The 14,286-nt window shown below is 33.5% G+C and overlaps 1 protein-coding gene across 2 annotated transcripts in view; it reads right to left on the bottom strand.

Annotated features, from left to right (window-relative positions):
• The window catches only part of LOC145686491 (midasin-like), a 630,928-nt gene that overhangs the window by 44,949 nt on the left and 571,693 nt on the right, over positions 1–14,286 (bottom strand). For both annotated transcript variants that reach the window (XM_081759859.1, XM_081759860.1), the window contains exons 26-32: positions 13,740–13,877; positions 11,077–11,945; positions 9,311–9,452; positions 6,278–6,466; positions 4,549–4,710; positions 2,963–3,200; positions 269–400 (exon numbers count right to left, since the gene is read on the bottom strand). In XM_081759859.1, the coding sequence (XP_081615985.1) occupies positions 269–400; positions 2,963–3,200; positions 4,549–4,710; positions 6,278–6,466; positions 9,311–9,452; positions 11,077–11,945; positions 13,740–13,877 (1,870 nt within the window). The remainder of the gene's footprint in view (positions 1–268; positions 401–2,962; positions 3,201–4,548; positions 4,711–6,277; positions 6,467–9,310; positions 9,453–11,076; positions 11,946–13,739; positions 13,878–14,286) is intronic.

Raw genomic sequence — 14,286 nt, 5'->3', positions numbered from 1 at the left:
TAACAGCATCAAGGAATTTTCAGAAATCAGAATTTCAAGTACGCGAAGTGAACAAGAAACCTAGTTTCATTCAAATCGTGGACTGAAAGCACAATCAGCCATATGCTATTCAAATAGTCTCTTTAAAATCGTTTCGTTTCAAACCCAAAATAACTTGTATCAAACTGTGTTATCTGACACACATGAAAAATGTATCTCATGAACTATTTTCTGACCTTTTAAAGTTTTTGGTCAAGCAAGGATAATCAAATATAATGAAAAATTTCACCTTTCATGGTGTCAATGTCGAACGGATTTTCCCCTTCGTCCTCTCTGTTTTCATCTTTTGCTTCTCCATCATCAAGTTGAAGATCCTCAGGAAGATCAAACGGTTCTGGTTCTGGCTCTGGTTCTTGATTTCCTATACAAACAAATTCAATTACAAACATATTAAACCTTTACAGTATATTTCCTTTTTAACTGTAACACTCTCTGTCTTTTTGTTTCATACGAAAACAAAGAATCAGGCTCAAAAAAGTACTAAAGAAAAAAAAAACTTTTGTGGTTTCACGAAAAGTACAAGAACAACGCAAATTAACAGTTTTCACTCAGATAGATAAATTAATTTACTGGAGGAAGAATGGAGACGTCAGCAGCTGACCATTTGTCGCCGTCACGATAAAACTTACTGACCAAATATGCATGTAGCATGAACTGTCAAAATGTGAAAAAACTGACTATAGTTTAAAAGCACACAACAATCACAAGAAAATGAGCAAAATCATAAAAGAAAACGCACTACATGATAAATAATAAAATGAGAAACAAGGGTTAAAAGAGTAAATGAAGATTTACCAATAAATAAAGAAAAGAATAAGACGAAATGGGTAAAAATAAAGCGATCAGTAGCGAAAAAAAAGACATCTTTCAGTTTAATTATGGCCTTTGGGCTAAGGGAGACGGTTGGTTAAGTTAAATGAATGATAATAGAAGAAGTGGTGTAATGAGAATGTGGGAGGAAACGGGAGTACTCTGAGAAAACCCACGGATACGATGTTGTCCACCACAAACTAACTTGATCAGGGATTGAACCAGAGACCCACACACCAACGTTAAGCTCTCTATCACTGAGAAAGGAAAAAAAATGCGCAAGGGATAAAAAGGCTCACAGAACGTTACTAGGTCAACAACACGATGAAAAACTGAAACACGAACAATAGAAAGTAGGAAATCAGTCTCAAGGAGCCAGGAACTCATAATAATTCTATCTGCTAACTATCAGCTTATATTCAATGATGTGCAGCCAACGGCTTTATTATTTACCTCTCTGTTCTTTCTTTTCCCCTTCTTTTCTGAATAATAACGATAATAGTAATAATGACAGTGGCACTATGATTAATTTTTGTATTTTTTATTTCTCTATTTTTCCAACTTTTGTTCATTCACGTCACGCTACTTCCATGTTCTCCACTATTTAACATCATATCTGTTATTTCTAATCAGGGGGAAGGGGGCGGTGGCTCAGTAGTAAAGCGTTCACCTCCAGTGCTTGGGGTTCCTGGTTCGATCCCAGCTTGCGCCGTGTGGATCTTGTGGTGGACAAACACCGTGCTCGTGGGTTTCCTTGGAGTTCTGTTTCCTCTTACTTTCTTCATTCCACCATTTCATTTATTTCTCATCATCACTGCCTCCTTCAGCCTAACCGGCATAATTGTGGGACGTAAAACTGAAAGATTTAATTTCATTTCATTTCTAGTCAATATTTTAGTTGATGTTTTCCTGTAATGATCTTCCCTTTCTACCTAATGGTTTCAACTCTGTCTTGAAATTTACCCAGATTTCGAACCGCCCACATGCTCTCCAATATGTCCAATAGTAACAAATGACCTGGCTTCTAATTTTTATTATTCTTTTCCCTTTTCCCTTCATTCACTTTTTCCTACATTTCAATGACGACACACTGAAGGTTTGGAAAGTTGTGTGTCTAGATTTAAGCTTCCCTAAGAGTGTTTTTAATACATGCTCCAAACGTGTGGGGAGAGTTTCAGCTAATTGGTTTTCACAGAACATATAGTAAATCCTGAAATTAACGCATAGAACTTGACTAATGTAACAAAGGTAGTTGGGAGAAAGAAACTTGAGGTAAAACTTTGACCAGGTTTCTAAAGATGCAGCACCAGTTCAGATTACTAAGAAACAACACTTAACGAGAAAGAAACTGAAGTTTACGCCTTTTTTCAGCAGTCTAATAAACAGTTGTAACAAGATTTTTGTTACCAATATGGTATGTCCACTCATGTCCAAAATTATTGTCGCCATGTCTATAAATATGTTGTTCTAGGAATATAATTTGATAACGATTTCGCCTGGTATTTCTTATAATGTTAGTATGTGTATAATCGGCAAAGACATGTATGTGGCAAATTTCATGTCAACAGAGCAGTAAATAATAACAATAAAACGAAAATAAAACTCCCTTATCCATTTAGCAACATTTTGTTTTACTCATTATAATTTTCGTATTTATAATTCTTTTCCTATGAAATTTACCACAAATATGCATTTCCCGATTATACACTTAGTATCAGTATTAAAAGTACTCTGCAAAATCATTATCAAATTATATTCTTACAAGAAGACAGTTATAGATATGCGATAATCATTTTGGACATGTATCCTATTTAAATATTAATTATAATACATAATTTAAAAGACACTCTTTCGCAGTCCGTTAAATAGACGGTTTAGTGGACTGTAGTATTATTTTTTCTTTCTTACTTTTAGCTAATACAATTATAACCGGAGAGTAAAAAGAGAGATGTTAATATAGAGATTGCTCTATATTAACATGTTAATCAACAACTGTCAAATACAGCCTAAGAAAGGAATAAGTCAAGATGAAATATCTATTCCATATATATACAAAAAAGTAGCAGTATTTCACCACGAATTAAAGTAATAATGAATCTAAATGTATTTTTACCGTGATAAGGATCGATTTGGTCATCATCTGGTTCCGCTTCATCCATTTCATTTATTTCCTTCTTCTGTTGCTTTTGTTCCTTGGATTCATCATTTCTTTCCTCATCTTTGCCTTCTTCTTCCTCCTCATTCTTTGCTGTTAATTCTGGTTCACTCTTTTTGCCTTTTGTTTTACCCGTTTCCTCCTCCATGTCCTGCTCCTCTTTTTCTTTATCCTCTTCTGAGTCGCTACCCCACACCTATTAAAAGTGGAACAATAAAATAAGGAATCTTCATTAATTAAATTCCAATTATATATATAATTTCAAAGCATGCTCGTAACAGTACTACATTTCGGGCTTTCCCTGGAACTTTTTACTGGTATATTGAGGAACGAACTGAGAGAGACAAACATAATTGTGGGGAAAAGAAATTGTAGTCCACGGATGAAATATCCACAAGATATTAAATTTTCCACTTATATCGGACGCCATTAGCTGATCTCTCCCGTAGTTGGTAGCTGCCATATTGTTTAAGTTTACTGTAGTCAGCTCTGTTCATAATAATGTTCTTTTCCGTAATTGTGTGTCAGTTTTATCCAATTCATCAGGAACTATTTTCATTTTCTATTGAATAATAAATACTAAACCCGCTTACTGCATTATGGTTAGTGCTACATAATATTTTCATTTATTTATTTATTTTCACAGTGATTTTTATTTGAAATGGATGTGCAAATCTGAAATGAACATAAAGAAACGCTATTGCTGGTTATATAGATATTTGTGTCCAAGTTGTTTCTCTTACATATTAACAAAACCCTTTTCTATAAAATAAGGAATTTCATTTCACCATAGTCTGTCATGTGTGCTATTAATGGAATTTACCAAAAATATTACTTATTGAATTATTAAAAAACGTTGAACCTTTCTTTCACTTGCATAAGACCTATTATCGAAGAATAAACAAATGTTAAATATGAAACTGTAATTATAACAATCACCTTGCTTTTATATTCTAGGCATACAGCAACATAAATTATGTTTTTTAAATGAAAATATTAGTTTTGAACATTATTATAAATTATGTCACATAAAACTGTTTAAATTATATTTTGCACTTTTATACCAAAGGCACAAAGTAATGATGATGCAACATAGAAAAGGTGGATGCTGATTGATGGAGACTCAATTCCTATATCCTACTGTAATTAATTGAGATACCATTTGAGAGAAATTTTCTGCGCTTTCGGTTCTTTGTTTCCCAAACCTAGTCTGATACTGATCAGACATCTGTTAGGAATTTCTAGAAGCAATCATGTTGCTAGTAAGCAGCTGATTACAGCAGTTACTCAGGAAGCGGAATATCGGGATTCGAGATACCGACAGTCCAGGTTTTCCTATGCTTTACTATTATTGTTCTGTGCCTACCGGTATCTAAATGCAAAATAAGTATATATACACAGCACACCCAAGCTTCAACTCATACACCTACCACTGTTGGAACGCTTAGTGTATTGGAAGACAAGGAATATTAAAGTGACTTTTTTCTTCTCAAACCATCTTTTATTAGCAATTCCTTTTTTAATCCCAACGTCCAATTAATTACCTGTTCATCCAGTTTGTCAGCGCCAGTCTCTGTCTCGCCCATTTCTTTATCAGGTTCCTCTTCGTCATCGCTTTTATCCTTTTCTTCATCACTCTCCTTATCTTCTACGTCCTGATGCTTTCCAGAAAAGTCATCTGAAACTTCTATACCTTTTTCTTCTTCCTGGAAATGTTTACATTACAATGTTGAATTAATGTTTAAACTGAAATTAAATATATAAATATACTGATGGAAAGACTATATCAGATCATAGACCAATTCCTTTACTTGATGTTATATCTAAGATTTTTGATCAACTTATTTTTAAATACTTATACAACTCTTATCACCGTATTGTCTCCGAACAACATGGCTTTATAAAGTGTAAATCAACTGAATTGAATTTAAATACATTTCTTACTTTTGTTGTCTTTGATAGAAGTTGTCAAGTGGATACTGTGTACTTTGATTTTGCTAAAGCTTTTAAAAAGATTTCTTATCATGTTCTTCTCAAAAGCTTCCTCTTTTTGATATTCCTAAGTCTTTAATGCTTTGGTTTGTTTGATCGTAAATTTGTGGTTCGGTATATGAGTTGTAAATAATCTATGTGTAGTATTTCTTCCGGTATCCCACAACGATCCAATTTAGGTCCTTTGTTATTTATTGTGTATGTGAATGGGGTTCGTAATTCTTTGATGCTGATGATCTTGATTTTTTTGCAGTATTCAAAATTATCAAGTTTATTTAATATTACAGGCAGATATTATTTAATCAATGAATGGTCTAAAACAATTCTTACCTCCAAATATGAACAAAAGTAAAACAGTATTATATTCGAGGAAAACCAATACAAAATTTTAATGGTTTTAACTATCAAAGATTACGGTTTTATTACAGATTGTAAATTACTGTTTAATAATAATGTTGATAACATTTTGTCATACTGTGCTTATATTAGATCTCACTTAGGATATGCTGGTTTGAAGTAAAATACGAATTTGATCTTGATCTCCCAATCAATTGAAGTTATTCAAATTTCACTCTTGGCTTGGGTTCACTTTAAATTTAATGCCTTAACTAATAATGCTATTCTTTTGAAATTTAATTTCATTGGTTGAAAGAATAAATTTATAGCACATCAAACTTATTCACGGTATAATTTATGATAAGATTAATCTCATCATCAGAAAAAAAAAAGTCTATTTCAATGTAAAGAAAGAAATTATAGAATATCGCATTTTGCTCCCTGATAAACGGAAATTTTCAAAAACGAAGAGACGTGTTCGATTTTTTAAATGACGAGTTTATATACCGAAGCCTCCGCCCTCCCATCTTGAAAACTAAAATTTTCAGAAAAGTTGAGATACGTGTCTACTTATTTTTAATGAGACCAAGTTTCATCTTTCTAATTTGACAGGATCGTGAGATACTCCAATTTTTCGCACAAATTTTGACTCCTGCTTCACTTCCTTACATGATAAAAACCTAATTCAACGTACGTGACAACTATATCCAGAAAATCATTTCAAATTGTTTAACTGTTTTCCCATGATGTGATCACAAACGTCCTTTTCATTTTTATATAAAAGATTATACAACGATTATACGCCCCTTGTGTATTTTTCTGTAGTAATTAATTTTTACAAAAATCCAGCTCAAGAGGCAATTTGAGTACCAAACATACACACTACGAGGCTTGGATGTTTTTCTTAAAATCGACAATGTAAGCTTGACTTACGAAGCTATTTACCTTAACATCTTTATCGGCTGGTTGTTCCTCTTGTCCTTCAGGTTTTGCGTCTTCTAACTGATCTTGATCCTCGATTCTTTCAGAGACATCCTTCTCCCCTTCTCCGTCTGCGAGACCCATTCCTCCTTCCTGGAAGTCTTTTGTTTCTTCTTCCAATGATTCCTGGAGTTCTGGTGGAATGCAGAAGCCCTGGGAATACAAAGTATTATAGTGGATTTCAATGGAAGTGAAAATCAACGTACCACATACTCGAGTTTTCGTATGACAATAATCTAATGTAACACATAAGCTGCATAAAAAATCTGTTTATCTAAATTTCATAATTTAAACGCTTATTAGTAATGTCAAGGAAACTTACTTTGCAGGTAAGTGATCTCAAACGATTTTAATTAGTAACTTAATTGCCTATACAAGAAAGCATACTTAAAGCAATTCTTGATATGATGAGGCATATTCTACCGCTGGCTGAGTTGATTTTAACGTCCCTTTCAGTAGCGAGGCTATATGAGATGGGACCTACTGATTAACGTGAAATCCGAACCACATGAGCTCCCGCCGGGAATCGAACTCTGGTCTCCCATCTACTGCTGATAAGGCGACGTCAAATCTAATCTCAATTAAAAATGAATAATTACTATTAACACATGTGCAATAAGAAGATAATACCTGTGCCTATATCAATCTTAGTTCCGTGGTTACCAACCTTTTCTTTACTGGCGATACACTTTACTGAATGCTCAAGACGTCATGACCTACTTCATTGTGTGTGTGTGTGTGTGTGTGTTTTTTTTTTATTAATAATAATACAAATTATAATAGCTTCTATAAAGTAGTGATTCCATGTAGTACTGACCATTGTTGGTGCTACTTGAGGAGTTAAATTGGTGCAGTCTTTCTCAAAATTGATTTTAACGAATTATTAAATACTTTATGATTTTTAAATTCTAAAATTTTGCGACACACCTATTGGGAACTACTTCCTTAATTCACAAAATTCATCTCGTTTCTCACACACTATTTTTATTTTTTTCTATGTAACATACTTTCATCTGCATTATCTACCATTACTTTCTTTATTATATCTTGATTATTCTTCATATTATTATTTTTAAATATTTTAAATTTTTGTTAAAATATTTATTAACTTAATTTTTTCTTTTAATTTATGATTCCTTAGCTTCCTACATTCTTACCAATCCACCTGTCTCCCGTTAGTTTTACTTTTCCCTACTAAGGTCTTGCTACCTCCAGCCTAACTACATTATCACGTGATCCTACATTTCAAGATTAGCGCAGTCAACTAACACGTTTCGCACAGCTACTTGTTCTTTTTCCTGTAATTTTTCCTTTTTTCTTTTCTCCTTTTCCCTTCCCTATCTGATGAAAGCGTTTAGATGTTGACAATTCATATATATAAATTAAATAATACTGAAAAAAAATGAATGATCAATGAATAAAATGAAAGATCATTCATTCTATCATGTAAAGTTCCGGAAGGTGTCTACTTCCTTCTACGAAAGACGGAATTTATGAAGTTTGCAATTTTAAATAATTCTCTTTGTTTGAGTTTTAATATTTCATTACATAAATTTTTAGGTTGTATTTTCAACTTTTATTTCAATGTTTGTAACATTAATTTTAGCTTTATTATATCCATATTTTCGAATGACAGTGCTGTATAATAATATACATACACACCTAGTCTTACCATAAATGCTGTCCCAAAGTTTTAAGTACATCGACACAAAATGGTTTAAGGTATTTTAATATGCTACTAACATGAGTTACATGCATGCATTATGAACCAAAATCACAAATAATTATTCAAAATGGCCACCATTAGCATGCACACAGTCCTTAAGTCTTTGTGGCCACTCATTAATTGCATTACGCGTCACATCAACTGGAAATTCTGCAACTGCCTTCCGAAGAGACCGCTTTAAACTTTCAATATTGAAATGTCTCTTCTTGCAAGCCATTTTCTGAGGCTTTGACCACAATTTGTAGACCTTGGGTTTAGGTCCGGACTTCCAGAAGGCAAATCTGAAGTGGAAGTGAAGTTCGGAACATTTGCCTTCCAGTCGCTGCTTGCTTGTCTGTGCCTTGTCTGCTGAGCCTGAGTCCTGCTGGAAGCTTCAGTTCTGTCCATGGAAGAGAGTGTTGTGAGCTTCTTGACTAGTTTTTCAACTACTGTCTCCTGGTACATTTTGGTTGACGTTCTGACATCTTGTTAATAGAAATGGAGTTTCGTTGTGCCCTCGTAGCTCACACCCCACCACACCATGAATAAGGCAGGATGCTGACTCCTTTGGATCTTTGGAGCCTTTTCACCAGCTCATCTAGAGAATGTGCCATATATCCTGTCATTTTGGGCATTGAAAGTCTCTCCAACACTGAAAATCTTTTCATCAGTGAAAAGGATTCAACAGTGCCCATTTGCTGCGTAACGCTCAAGTAAGCGTTTTGCTTCTAGGAGCCTCTGATGCTTCAGTTCGTTTATCAGAAGATGCCCTTTGTGTTGTTTGTTAGCATGGAGTCCCAGGTCACTGCTTAACGTGCGAGACATAGACATTTTCGATATGTTTAGCTTATGAGCCATAACTGACTGTTTCCCTACTGGGTTTCGTCGGACACACGCCGACACTGCTTTCACAAGTTCCGGTGTTCGTACTGTGTGTGGTCTTTTTTGTCACAGGGGATCTTTTACAGTTCCAGTTCCAAAAAAGCGCTGGATAGTGCCGCGAACGAATTTTTTACAAATTTGCAGCTTCTGGAAGGTTTTGAAAACCTCAACTGATGATTTGCTTACCTTGTGCAACGCTATCATGGCCAAACGATTTTCATACTCGCCCCATTCTATCTTGAACACTTACACCTTTACACTTCTTCAGCTCATTCAGCAATGACTCACGCTTTACGACCTGCTCTTTGACGTCGCTCGCTTGTACGGGGAGAAATACAGCCGCCATCCTCAACAGCTGGGACAGTATTTAGGTAAGACTAGGTACAATCAAATGTAACATTAATAATTACCTTTTCGCCTAGTTCCACGAATACAGACAGAAGAACGGATAGAAGTTTGCATGTGACACGATAAGCTCCAACCTGCTGAGTCACAAAAAACTGGCAGAGCACAGAAAACTGGTCTATAATCGGAACAGAAACAAGAAGCACCCTATGAAAAGAAAGGCAAATACAGAATTTGTTAGTTAAGTATTTATTAAGGTCTTTATTCACGCTCAATTTAATTAGAAAATAAAAATCTTTACCAATGAACTTAATATTTAGAAAGTCTAATATGATATTAAATTCACAGATAAATTACCTTGTAATATTTTAGAAATACTTAAAATGAATAACAGCCTATCTTATTATTTAACGTTAAAGATTATACGGATCAGATTTCATATCTGGAGCACCCTACCTCGCACTAGAGGCAGAGTGCTCACCTCTGATACGAGGGAGCTCTATCCCAGTTCATATGAGTTTGTGGTGAGCAACATCGTGTCTACGTGTTCCTCAGGCTTCTTCTTCTGTTTGTTCCTACATTCTCATTCCACTTATTCTTTCATAATTATTCGCTTTCATTAATCATTCGTCTCCCTTAGCCTAAGGTTATAATCGTAGGATGTTAAAATAAAGATTTCCTACATTTTCATTTCGCACCTTTTTCAAGAAAAAAGGTAGAATAATGTTGTGATCAAAGTATATTACGCATGGAGGAACATTATACGGTCTCCAATCTTCTCTCCTTTTTCTTTTTCTTTCATTCATTCTAAAGGAATGAGCTAAGGAAATATGGGACAGCTTTTAAAAATATGCACCGTTCTTTTCGAAACTGATCGGCAGATGGTATACTTTGCACGCCAACTTGGAAAGAGAAATGTAGAAAACTTTCTTCCAGTTACATACTGCAAAAGCTGACCATGGGTGAACATAATGCTTGCCTTCGAGTTGACAAGTTGGCAGCCATTCCGCTTTAGAGTCTGTAGCTTACCAGCAGACTGAACTATCGTTCCTTCCCACCCAATCCGTCCAAAATATAATTTAATTGTAACGTCGATGGTGCAAGAAATTCGTAAAATTGAACCGATTACATTGAGAAACGATAGTTTCTGTTAGGTTACTTAATCAAAATATTTTCTAACGTACCAATGTCTCTTTCTAGTCTCTAACTTACTCCAACAGTAAGCTACTCTAAATCACCACTTCATATATCTTATTGAATCAATTTATTCTTAATCTGTGCCGTATTCTCTTTTCATATAAATCTCATTAGTAACATCAATCTTATTAAATCATACTTATCTTATAATCGTAAACAGTCTTATAATCTTAAATCATATCTTTGCATAACATCATTAATCTATATCTTCATTACACCTTATATCTTTCTATTTGCACATACTCATGCCTAAATTACCTTCGAAACGGCTAGTGTACATTTTAAAACACTTTCTATCTATGTACTCTTATATTCCAACAGTTTCAAATTTGCCATGTCTACAACTTTTGAAAAAAAAAAAAAAAAAAAAAAAATCAGGGATCTTTAAAACTTAAACGGACCTCGTAGATACGAATGTTGTTCTCTTTTATAAATATTTCAATGACAAACTATCATAAATAATTTTAATTTGTTTCAACAAATTAATCTTATTTGCTACACTTTCTCAATTATTTCAGAATAAACTGGAGATTTATTTTTTCCAGTATTTTCAAGTAAATTATGCTAAGTTGCAGAAAATTGTACCGAAAGCTACTCTTGGAATAGTTAAGTTTACTGCTCAACTTATACTTACTCCTTGAAAACTGCTCCATTCCCATCTTCTTTACTCAGAGCATCACTAAATTTGCTAGTCAATTTCTCCAGTTCTTGAGTAATATCATGTAGTTGCAAGTTGTCCACATCACCTAGTATATTATCAACCAGTTTCTCTTTTAGATGGTTGTCTTCTATATAATATGAGTCCTCCTCAACATCATCATCATCATGTTCATTCTTTTTAATCTTAGGCTCTTCTGGTTGAACATTTTCAACCATTTCTGGATTCATTTCCAATCGGCAATATTTTTTGTATTTCTCTTGAATTATGAAAAGTACTTTACTCAACAATTTTTCAACTTCTGTCTGGAATACCACTATTTCTCGGGTATCTGACTGCGAATGTGCTTCATTAGGCTTTTCAATACTTTGTTTCCATATTGTGAAGTTATTACACTCTTCAAGGATTAATGTCTCACACCACAGAAGAGATGCGGTCATACTAGTATCTGACTCCGCAGGATTAGATTTAAACAATGAACGAATTTCACTCAGCTTCTCTTTAATGTGGAACAATTGGTCAAAGCTATCTTTCAGTAGATCATACTGGTGACTTGAAAACACGGGAACAGCACTGTCACTGCCCACAAAGTGAGAAAGCTCGGACTTTTCGACAGAAGTTTTGATTTTAGTGAGTAACTGAATCAACGATTTGAGTGCTTCATTTGTCTGTGACCATGTTTCATCTCCTTTTGTCGCTCTCAGAATTGGCGATGTTGCTTCTCTCAAGAGTACTATATCTTCTTGAGACGACTGGCTAAGAGCAGGTGCAGGACAAGAATCCAGTAACTGCTGAAATTGCTCCAAGCAAACAAGAATCTTTACCAAAAGATCTTTCAGATTTTGCTGCAAAGAGAAAATAATAATAATAATAATAATAATAATAATAATAATAATAATAATAATAATAATAATAATAATAATAATAATAATATAATAAATACAAAGGAAATAATAACTACACAATTGTATTTAACTTGAAATTCTGATTCAAGCTTGTAGCACCACCATTTGACATGTGACTGGCAGCACCCGACAAGGTGCTTTTCGAACTATTCTATCCCGATGAGTTCGTCCTCTTTATTACTTTCTCTCCTATTTTTTGACTCCATGCTTAAGCACAGAGACCCAAAAGCTTGGAAGTGCAAGCTATTTTCAGGAATCAAAATTTCAAACATACAAAACGATGGTTAAAATTCTTGAGCGTGTTAGCATATTGTCAGATATACAAAAGTCTTATTATGCTGAAACCAACTGGATGTGAATTCAATCCTCCCGTACCTGATTATGGGGTTTTAAACAAGAAATTTCAGTACAAGGAAGTGAAATTTTAGATAACTTCGTAAGGTGTTTTAAAATAATATCTACAATTTAGATCGAAATAATGATCTTAGTAATCAAATCCCTTGTTCAGAACTCCAGAGAATACAAATATAGAAATAAGTATTATGTAGAAAGCGATTAAGTGGTTACATATGAACTTAGTGATTGTATAGAAAGAACACGTATTAACACATCTCGCATAGCATTGTCAATACAATTACTAACACGAATTTGTTAATGACACGATCATTAACTCTAGTCACTTCTCTTCAGTTTATCTTCTAACAGTATCATTTTACACAGGTCATTTTTACTTATAAACAGACTTCTGGTATAAGTACCTTTTCATTAATTATAGAATACCTTGTGTTTAAGAATATCTTTTGTTATAGAATATCTTGTGTGTATATCGAAAAATACTTTAATAAAGAAAAAAAAAGACGAAAGGGAAAATTTATTTTGTAAGTCTCTACTTAACTATATTTTTTTCTTAAGGAATATGAACTTCACAACTTTAATATTTACTTTTGCGCTAAAAATATATTTTAGACAATATTGTACGAAAATATCTGGAAAAACCAATAAAAACATGTAGTCACCATCTACAACTTCAAAAGTTTATTATTATTATTTCTTTATTAGAGGTATTAAGCTACAACGACTTACTTTGTTCGCTTTATTATTGAAAAAATAGAATTGAAGGATCTATACTGGAAATATATAGAATACGGATTCAATATACAAGAGCTATCAACTTGATTAAGAAAATAACTTCTCTTATAATATGTTTTCTTATAAGGAGACTTATAGAAGTGTGACTCACCGATTTGATTGAAACTTTCTATACTTGTATAACCGAAAAATAATTGACTTTTGTTTTCAGCAATGGTGCGGTTTTCAGGGTAGAAACCACCCTTTGAACGTCAGGGGTGATCCCCAAGCATAGACAGAAAAAATCATTTAATGTAGAAGAAAACACACTGCTAGGGGGGATTTAGGACAGCTGATTCAGAATCTGATGTGTCAATTATTTTTCGATGTTCTACAAGTATGGAAAGTTTCATTCAAATCGGTGAGTTTCACTTAAGTAAGTCTGCTTGTTAGAAATAGACAATAAAAGAAGAAACTAAATACCAGTTTTTGTACAGTCAGAAACAATATTAAGTATAGGTTAGAGGTATAAGAAATGATAGCTCCAACCTATACTTAACATTGTTTCTGACTGTACATAAAAAGATGATGAGAACTATTGTGGAAGATGTGTCTCTTAATTACTCCCGGAGTCAACTCTATTATTAGTGTATGAGTTAGACTTACCATCATGTGTTTCATCTTTGTTTGATTTAATACTTTCGACTCATCTTCCATATAGGTCAGCTGTGACAATTGCAACCGCATTTTCCACAAACATCGGCTAGACTCAGATAACTTAGCTTTTTGTTTTCTTGCAAGTACCTGTAACAAAATCAGCTTTAAGTCCACCTTTAATATATAATACTTGGAATTCTTTTTCACAAAGTAAACTATAAACTTCCGCTTACGTTAATTGTATAGTGCACATACACAAATGAATTGAGATAGAACAAAATAAACGGAAAAACTCTGATTTGTGATACTATTACTTTGAATTGAACAGATGCATATGATAGTTTTGATTTATAGTAAAATACAAATACTGAATTTTATGAACTTCACTAAGTATATGACTAAGGAATTATAAGTAGTTTTAAAAACAAATCGTGCTGAATTACAATTTTATCACCTTTTGTTTTGACAACGATAATGTTACCAAAGTTATTACATAAAGCACTGTTAATAGCATTTCAGATTTTATTTTGTTATAATAAAGCTCACTTATACATTC

The sequence above is a fragment of the Thermobia domestica genome, chromosome 5, assembly GCF_964235325.1.
Source record: "Thermobia domestica chromosome 5, izTheDome1.hap1.1, whole genome shotgun sequence".
NCBI classification, from domain to species: Eukaryota; Metazoa; Arthropoda; class Insecta; order Zygentoma; family Lepismatidae; genus Thermobia; species Thermobia domestica.
The sequence above is the reverse complement of the archived record's forward strand: the minus strand, read 5'-3'. Positions and strand labels throughout refer to the sequence as shown.